Below are 9,603 nucleotides of genomic sequence, written 5' to 3' on the forward strand. Positions count from 1 at the left end.
CATGTGCGCAATGAACGGCACATGACCACCTTATCTTCATCCAGGTTTGGAGCACTGGAACAGGTTTCCTGCCAGGAACAGGGAGCCTCAAGAAAGGTGAAATTTCCCTATTTTTTCCTGTTTTAGGCCTCATGTCCACGGGGAAAATCAGATCCGCTGCAGATTCTCAATGGAGAATCTGCAGCGGGTCCCTCCTGCCCCGCGGACATGAGCGCCGAAAATAGCAATTTAAAAGTATTTACCATCCGTAGCGGACCGGGAAGGTCAGCTGTTCCTCACGGCCGGATCTTCATTTTCGGCCGGCGGATGAATTTCTGACGCCGGCGGCACGTCGCCGGCACGTCGTCAACGTGCCGCGCGCATGCGCCGGGCACATCCGCCGAGCCGAAGCAAGGAAGATGCGGCCGTGAGGAAGAGGAGACCTTCCCGGTCCGCTACGGATGGTAAATACTTTAAATTCCTATTTTAGGTCTCCCGCGGATCCGGACGGCTTCCATAGGCTTCAATAGAAGCCCGCGGGAGCCGACCCCGCGGGAGACCCGCACGAAAATGGAGCATGGTCCAGATTTTTCCATGCTCCATTTTTTTTAAAATCACTTTTATTGACGATCCGCGGGTATTTATCTACCCGCGGGTGGTCAATGCATCCCTATGGGGTGCGGATCCGCATGCGGGAGATCCGCTGCGGATCTTAAATCATATTTTGCCCGTGGACATGAGCCCTTATCCTTTCCCCCTCATACAATTTTTTTCTTTCACTCCTGAAAACCCCTCTAAGTTTTTAGCCATACCACATTTTCTCCAAACTACAGCCATACAGAGGCACAACACTTCTTGCTTTATCTTGAATAAAAAGGGGTGGGAGTAGGAGACGATAGGTGTTCAAGAGCGTCACAGTCGTCAACGAAGAAGACCAAGTCCTGCAAAATAGTCAAAAGGAATATCAATAAACTGGATGGTAAAATCCTTTACTGTCTTATAGACAATGTAGGGTTTCTGTTTTATTACATTTAGGGCGCCCACCCACTGGCGTTTGCGATTTTCGTGGGTGAAAAACGCAGCGTTTTCGCGGCGTTTTTTGCCGCGTTTTCGCGGCTTTTCCATTAATTTCCATTGACTTTCATGGGTGCATTAGGAGAAAAATAAGGACACATATGCAACTGACAGTTCCTATGTTAAAAATCGCAACGCAACGCAAAAAAAAGCGCCAGTGGACAGGAGTACATTCAATTCTAATTGCACTTGAGAAAAAACGCAAAACGCAAAGAAAAAAAAATCGCCAGTGGGTGGGCGCCCTTATAAAGAACTATTTGCCTTTTTCTCTTTGCTCATATACAGACCTTCTTGATTCAATATACCAAATACTAAATAGGATCAAGGATGAATAAGCAAGAAATAAATGGAAACCCCTCCCCTTTGACCATATGTCCTAATAGGTTTAAGATTCTCTAAGAGTTTTTCACAACAGGTAAAAAATCATATGTTTTGCAAACAATTTTACTAAACTAAACCTGTCTAGTAGTTAGACAGTGCAGACTGATAATAGACAGTCTTAAAAGTGCACTAGATAGCACTATTATTACGTAGGCGTCACTGGGAGCACTATAATTACAAAAGGGATATTATTACTACTAAGGGGGTACTCTAGGACACTTTTACTATTAAAGAGGCAATAAGACTATTAATGGTGCACAGATGGGTACCATTACTATCAAGTGGGCATAATTACTACTATGCAGCACTTAGGGGCAGTCTTCCTATTTTCGTGGTACTATTATTAATTAATAGGGTTCTTTTTGGTGGTACTATTACTTTGTAAGAAGCATAACATTGGCCATTATTACTATCCGTGAGCACAAAAAGGTCATTTTTACTATGGGGGTGCACTAAAAGGAGGAATAGTATAGTTTCAGCTGCAAAAGATGGCGCTTTTACTGTGTGGTGCACCATCATGGGCATAATATGGGGCACTGTTTAGCTGTCTTGTTAATAGAGGCACTATCTGTCTTGCACTATCTTGGGGGATAATTATAGTTTTGCTAACATTATTTCTAAAGCACAGCATTTTGGAAAACCATGGTAAACATCAGGGGCAGATGGGGCAGCAATAGGTGCAGAATTGGGGTAACAGAGGATGTCAAGTTTGTCTAGGTCAGGAAAGGGATAAGGGGGTGCTGGAAAAGTGAAAGTAAAGGAGCCAAAGATGCTTGTTTACAAACTTTGCAGAGACAAGTCTTGGCTGAAAGAAATCTTTATGGTGGTCTTTACGAGATGGAAAAGATAGGAAACGTGAACAACTCCAGAGAGGATGTCATCTGTGAGTCACTAAATATAACTGGACTGTAATTAGTTATGTGGTCTGCAGAGCCCCTGCGTAGAACTGGTGTCTACCACTATATTATCACTTTGTGGTGATAATATTCGACTTTGTATTACCAGTATGATTAGGGTGTATATCTGTGATATGATTTTAGGTCAGTAGATTCACAGTGCAGTCAGTTCACCCATTTATATTATAATCACAAAAATGGGACTGTAATATGCTTATCTCAACCAAGTCATATAGAGAAGGAATATAGTTTTTGGTGACAGTGCTGTATTTATATTATTAGCTTGGTTCTGGGGGCAGAAATTATGTACTGTGCTTGGTTCTGGTCCTATATGTTATGAACTTGCCTCTGGTGCTGTACTTATGATATGAGCTTGGTTCTGGGAATGTATATATACTAAGGATAATTCTTGTGTTATATTTATGTTAAATAGATAAACAGGTTAAGGGTAAAAATACACAGCGCAACTGACTATACAGTGCTTAATTTTGCCAAGGAGTGTATTGCTGCACAATTTTGGCAGTCATTTCTGCGGCCATTGGCTGCTGCAAATGACTATGGTATAACAGCTAACAGCATGTGGCCATCAACACCATGTGTCTACACCTCTAGTGTGGGCCTTTGCTTATAGGCCAGTTGTGTGTACTGGCTGTGGATCCCATGAGTTGGGTCCCCAGACTTAAACTATTAATGACCAATGCTAAAGATAGGTCAACAATAGTTTTTGCCTGGAAAACCCCTTTAAAGCATGGAGGCAAGATGGGGTAAAAGAAGCCCAACTTCTTGACACATAACCTTGGTTGGACGTGAGAACGTTGCTTTGATAACCTCTAACTCCATAATGAAACAAGAGAATAATGTCTAGCAGACATGGGATTCTCTGTATTATTCATTAAGGAAACCTCTAGGCTTTCTGAATACATTTGTTTCGCTACAATGATTTTGCAAACTAAAATGCAAAACTCTATGTAAATGTAACATCTCTTAGGATATCGTGTGGAGATACCGACCAAGAGTAGAGTAATCTCCATGGATGGAAGCCCTATCTGCCGACTGGTAAACGTTGCTGTATTAAAACATTGAGAGAATTTCAGCCCCGCATCTAATGCAAGCCATACATTGGACACTGCTTTCTGTATACATGAAATTCAAACTGCATTTACCTGAAGTGATGACCTGATGGCTGCATGGGCTATACATTATGTGGGACATCATTACTTAAGATAAACACAGATGGGTAGGGAGCCAATGGCGCTAATGCAGTGGGATAGCTTAAAGATGAGTATTGGCTTCTGATGTTACAGAATATGCAGTGTGCATTTTTTAAAGCCTGGTAGGGCTCAGTCACATGGGCGCATCCGGGCTCCGATGCGCCCTTCTTCCTGCAGTATAAGATGGCCGCACTGTGCGGAGAAAAGAACACATGAGCGGCTCCATTGGCGGTCATGTGTTCTTTTTTCCGGAACTGCGGAGAATTGTCCGTACCTGCAGTGCGGCCATCTTCTTCGTGTAGAAAGCGCCCGTGTGACTGAGCCCTTAAAAGGGGAAACTTGTTATTTGTATAGCGCCAACTTATTCTGCAACACTTTCAGCAATTTTCCTTATTTATTACCTCCTAGCAAGCTCATTTTACTGACCTCAGAAGGATGAGTCAACCTTGTGGGGATTGAACTCGCAACCTTCAGGTCGTGGGTGGGAGCTTAGGAGTGCATACTGCTGCCTTAACACTCGGCGCCACACAAGGCATTTTATGACATTTAGATGAAAATCTGAAATCTCCTGCATTGTTGTTTCTTTAATATGTTTTTTCACGAATTATGTATCCATTCATCCGTTATATGTCCAACTGACAACCTTTTTTTTTCAACCAACATTACAATAATCAAGTCATGCATGGTCCCACCATTTTTGGATCCACTATCTTCTGGTAGGCTGTAGTGATATAACCCACCCATGGAATTGTATAGGAAGTGACTCCCTGTGGGTGGGTCACTTTCTATATAGGGAGTTTATAGGCAGGTTGTAGAAGTGACCAGCCAGAGGACACCTGTGGATCCCCGAAATGTAAGCAAGACTTTGGCTTAGAATGGGCATCTGCTCTCTTGGCAGTAGCAATATTTTCAACTTTTCCCCCAAATGTCACTTTTAACATACCACTGGAAGGAGATTCCTACCTATGGACTCATTGCATTTCTGTAACTCAATCAGCGCACCCTAAAAAAATACATGTTGTAAAGTCTTCAACAAAACCAAATTCTCAATTTTTATGGTATGTGAATAAAAAGGCCAACATACTCGCTTGCAAACCGAGTTCATGATGTTGTATAAATTTCTCGCTTTCTTCTTTAGGGCGCTCACTCTTGGAAACCTTCCACAATTAGGTGCTGAGATAAATGAGCGCAGCTTTATCATTACACAAGAATTCTGGAAGACAGCAATTCATTACCATTATGTTTAATTATAATACTTTATTCAATTATTCAAAACCTTTATCACATTTCAGTTATAAGAAAGACAGAAATCTTGTTATTTTGCCTACTTACAGTCCTTTTACATGATCCGATGATAAGCTGAGGCCTCTCACAAACTAAACCAGAAGCCTGCTGCACACTGATGAGGGGCAAACACCCTGAAACAGCTGTCTGTACATGGTTTTCTGGCTTGATTTCCTATTCCCAATCATTAAGTCTTGTTATAAAGTCACTTTGATTTGAAGGCATGCTGCCATCTAATAGGTGGCGCTGCAGAGGTATTTTTCCATCTTCCTTATTTTCATAAATTACCCAGACTACCTAGCATGTCCTTTTAAGTCTCCTTACTCACCTTTTAGGTGTCCCCACACCCCTTTTGGGTGCTCTACTTGGGGAGAGACTATACCATCCCCCAATCCACTCACCACCCAGGTGTCTCCACACACTTTTTGGGTGCTCTCCTTAAGGAGACACGACACCCCTTCTAACCAAAATTAAAGGAATGATGGCGACACTACCTTCATGTGGAACAAGGAGAAAGCTATCACAGGCTGACACGAGATTCCAGAGGAGACTGGTAGTCAAAACCCTAGAGGGACTTCAACACACCTGCAGCAAGATTTGGTTACAGTAGGCACTGAGCTTTCAATTTGCACAGTAAGACACATACAAAATACTGAAGGTTTTCCTGCCTAAACTCCAAGATATACAGCTCTACTGACCCAAAAGCATAGGAAAAGTGGGCTCCAAAGTCCACCAAGCCTTGGTTTCAGAAGAAGTCCTGGGATATTCTAGAGTGGCTGTTGCCTGACTTGAACCCTATTGTGTAAATTGAAAAAGTCAACTGCAGCACACACACCCAGGAATATTAGTGAACTATACACCATTGCCCATGTGGAATGGACTAAGATTCCTGAGGAACGCTGTCAGAAGCTGGTGTCTGGCAATGCATCACATTTGCAGCAGGTCAGAGCAGCAAAAGATGCTCTACTAAGTAATAAAGCCATTTGTCATGAAGGGGTTGAATAATTCAAAGACTGTAGTAGCCATTCAAAGCAGCATTTTTTATTGAATTTGGGGAAAGCATTTGTTATATTAGCTATCACTGAGTGTGAAACCACAAGCAGATAAATACCTATACTATAACCATTATAAATACAATTTAATTGGTGTAAATATCTACCATAGGTAAAGATCCATGTAACTGATTAGTCTGCATAAAATGCCAAACATACCGATATCATAATTGATTCAATGACCAGGAAGAGGGGAACCATAAAATATAGAACAATCTCACCCTACTGGGCCTTTTAATAAAACCATGCTAAACCGTATCATTGCCTTGAAGATGACAGCCCTGTATTGGAACCTCCTAACACACCGTATTCTGCACTCTACAAAAAAAGTGACAATAGTGTAACTCAATATAACCCTAGTCAAAAGCGCCTAAGCATGAGAATAAATACCGAATTCTCCTCCCTCGTAATAAGAAATCTTCATGAAGTACAATATACTGTACAAGGAAATACCCAAATATCACAAGATGTCTCCTTATTACAAAGTGCAATATGCCATACGTGTAAGGAATTATACAACAGTGCTACGTGCAATGATCAAACAGGAAAGAAGATTTATTTGTTATAAATATTTTGCAAACAGTTTTAAAAAGAAATGAATGGCTGTGATTGGTTAATCGAGCGTCGGCTCTCATTGGCTGACGCGGTGTTCGATTAACCAATCAGAGCATTAACTTTCTGGAGATAGGGAATTCAAGCCCCGCTACCAGGAAGAACTTCTCTGTCGGCATGCAGGAGGACACGGAAGCCTACTGCAGCGGCAGGGACCAGCACGAGGTACCCGAACACCAGCTGCTAGGTAAGTATTATAAGACATCCCTGAAAATAAGTCACTGTGCCTCTTTTGGGGTACAAATTAATATAAGACAGTGTCTTATTTTCGAGGAAACACAGTACTGTATATCCTTATCTTTTGTACTGTTTTGCTTGTTTTTCTTTGGTATCAGCCAAAATTTGCTGTTTTGTTGTTTTTCATTTTTGCTTTATTGTTGCACTATTGAAAAACATATTTTTGAATTAGCCTATCAGATGCTACTGGAAAAACTGTACTTCCCTCAGCATGTAACCACACAAGAATATGACAATATCTATATAAGTAAAAGAAACATAATTGCCAAACTTTGGCCGATGTTCCAACTTTTCATTTACCAATATGGGACCAATCTTAAATTTTGGGTTGTAAATCTTCTTTGCATTACAAAAAAAGAATCCCGTGCTGCTAAGTGGAAGCTGTCAACAGGCTGCTGTTGACAAATTATTATCATATGGCTCTGGAGGTTGAGTTCTATTTTTCTCTTGTAGGTCATGAAAAACATAACATTTCAGATTTTAGCAGATTATTTTGATGTTCATAGGAAATTGACCATTGCATGTTAATGTGTTAATGAGTCAAGGGAGCCTGGCTATATGAACAGTCAATAACAGGAAGAGTCAACAGCAGTTAAACGGGTTGTCTGGTTACCAGACAACATTATTATAATAGGTCCAACGGTCTTAAAATAACATACAAAACAATACTTACTTGTCCTCTACCACGGGGATGCAGCATTGTTGCCCTGCTGTCCTGTCGGCCATTGTTGCGGAAGATGATGTCAGAGGAAGTCACCTAACTGCTGTAACCAATCAGAGGCTGCAGTGTCTCCATTCTGAACTCCTGGCATCATGGCACTCATCACCGTTAGGACAGAGGGGAAATAATGCTGGGTCCCCAGAGCAGAGGTAAGTACTGCTCTGTTTGTTATTTTAAGGTAGTGAGAGCTATTGCAGAAATGTTATCCAGTGACTGGACAACTCCTTTAACCTACTTGTTGATGGTTTCCAGCCATTAATGGAAAAGAATATATTAAGATTTTTAAAAGTCAGTGAAGTCCCCAATATCGTTTATAGGCAAAATATGTTGAAATGCAAACAAAGGACATTGTATGTAACTTAGGCACTGTACAAGGGGGTACTCAAAAGAAACAGGAATTTTCCTCTGGTGGGCGGGGTTTTACTAGTACAGGTTTGTGTTGGTAGGTAAATGTCTGGGAACCCTTTTAAGGCAGTCTGCCGGCCGTCATGTTGGGGAAGGTTGCGTTTGGCTTCATTGATTTTCTTTCAACACGTTGTTCAGTTTTTCACCTATTTTGAGATGGCCGATTCATACAACAATTGAGGTCGAAGGTGAAAACAATGCTCATTTGTTTCTTGGATGTGAGAGGGATCAGGCACTCAGAATTTGTACCACAATCGCAAACAGTCCACCAATGTTTTTAATTGAAAGTTTCGAAAAGGTTGCATCACGATGCACAGAGAAAATGTCCCGATTTGTAGCAAATGGGTGCCTGGTTCTTCCATCATGACAATGCACCTGCCGCACAGTGCTGGGTGTTTTTAATGAAAAACGGCATGACACCCTTGCCTCACCCTTTGTATCCCCCCCATCTCGCTCCGTGCAACTTTTTAAAAAATTTCTGGCGTTAAGAGACTTCGAAGGAAAACACTTTGCTAATTTTGAATAGGCGAAACAAGAAACGACAAGTACTAAAAGACATCGATGATGACAAGTTTAAAAAATGTTCTGAGTAGTGGAAAAAAAAAACGCATTGCTTCATATGGAGAGAACTTTGAAGGAGACTGAAGTTTCAAAATGTTTAAAAAATAGTTTCTTTTGGGTACCCCTTGTATTTCCAACTGTCCGATATAGCAAGTACTATTTTAGTGCAATTCACTTTATAACCATGAAAACCATCAGAAGAAAAGGTATATATTATATACAGTATTGTAAGTAGAAAAAGTTAATTATCTGCTGCATATAAAGTAGCATAAATCACATGGTGCAGATACAGCAAAGCTGAATTTATAACTTTTTTATACACGGTGATGAATAAGTAACTTTAGTTTAGTAAGAAGAACGGGAAGTTATTGTAACAGATTGTGATATCACCATGATATGTGCCAAATAAACTTCCATACGGTACTGTTATGTATAAAATCTCAATACTCACATGAGGATCCAGATAAAGTGTGGGAAGAGACTCCTTACACCGACCCTGTTTTAAAGATCAATAGCAAGTTTATAGTAAGATGGTTGTTGTAGTACTCCCACTGTGTCTCCCTGAATCGACCAGTTACTTACAGCTGGCAAAATCCTCTGTAATGTTTGAAAAGACTCCGTGATTTCCTGGCTCAAAGTTACAACTCTTGAATAGCATGTTGGGGGAGAAGAGGAGGTGAAAAGAAAGAATATATTAAGTAGTAAGAAAATCAGAAAAAGCTTCATTACTGTTTGCAGTTCGTCAGCAAAGAGCTGCTAATGGTCGGAGCTGAGGTTCGTAAATCAATGGACACATAGCAGGGCAGTCAACACCAATTTATATGAACAGCTGAATCGAGGGGGGAAGAAAAAAGGCTGTAGGCTCCCAGCCAAGGGGTAGATGAATGTTTACATTGCAAGCCATGTCAGACAGACGCTTTCTAACCTTTCCGAAAAGTAGATGAATACCAAACAGATGGCGAAAATGAATTCTGTTCAAAGGATTACAGTTCTAAGGTTGTCCACGTATGGAACATTGTCAATTCAATCACAAGAATATGAAATTGAATGGGATATTGTATGTGAACTGCAGAAGTCTATTCTCTCCCACAGGTTAATACATCACATTTCTGCATGGAGCAATGTGTTTTTCTGATTCAAAGCTCTAAATCCCTCAAAGACATACAGCTGCAAGGAGAAATAAGTGAACC

The 9,603-nt window shown here is 41.0% G+C and overlaps 1 protein-coding gene across 1 annotated transcript; it reads right to left on the reverse strand.

Moving 5' to 3' along the window:
• Positions 1–715: 715 nt before the first annotated feature.
• On the reverse strand, positions 716–9,218 carry CYTL1 (cytokine like 1). The gene is made up of 4 exons (XM_066574644.1): positions 8,996–9,218; positions 8,865–8,909; positions 4,626–4,754; positions 716–920 (listed from the first exon to the last, which is right to left on the reverse strand). Exons 1-4 carry the CDS (start codon positions 9,137–9,139, stop codon positions 840–842), a joined length of 399 nt encoding a protein of 132 aa, XP_066430741.1. The 5' UTR covers positions 9,140–9,218; the 3' UTR covers positions 716–839.
• Positions 9,219–9,603: the final 385 nt, after the last annotated feature.

Source organism: Eleutherodactylus coqui, chromosome 7 (assembly GCF_035609145.1).
Source record: "Eleutherodactylus coqui strain aEleCoq1 chromosome 7, aEleCoq1.hap1, whole genome shotgun sequence".
Classification (NCBI taxonomy): domain Eukaryota; kingdom Metazoa; phylum Chordata; class Amphibia; order Anura; family Eleutherodactylidae; genus Eleutherodactylus; species Eleutherodactylus coqui.

Coding starts and splice junctions, on each gene's coding strand:
- CYTL1 (XM_066574644.1), bottom strand. CDS start 9,139: ATGAAGCTTTTTCTGATTTTCTTACTACTTAATATATTCTTTCTTTTC. Junction 4,755..8,864: donor CACTTTATCTGGATCCTCAT/GTGAGTATTGAG, acceptor GCTGTCTTCCAG/AATTCTTGTGTAATGATAAA. Junction 921..4,625: donor TGAACTCGGTTTGCAAGCGA/GTATGTTGGCCT, acceptor ACTATTTTGCAG/GACTTGGTCTTCTTCGTTGA.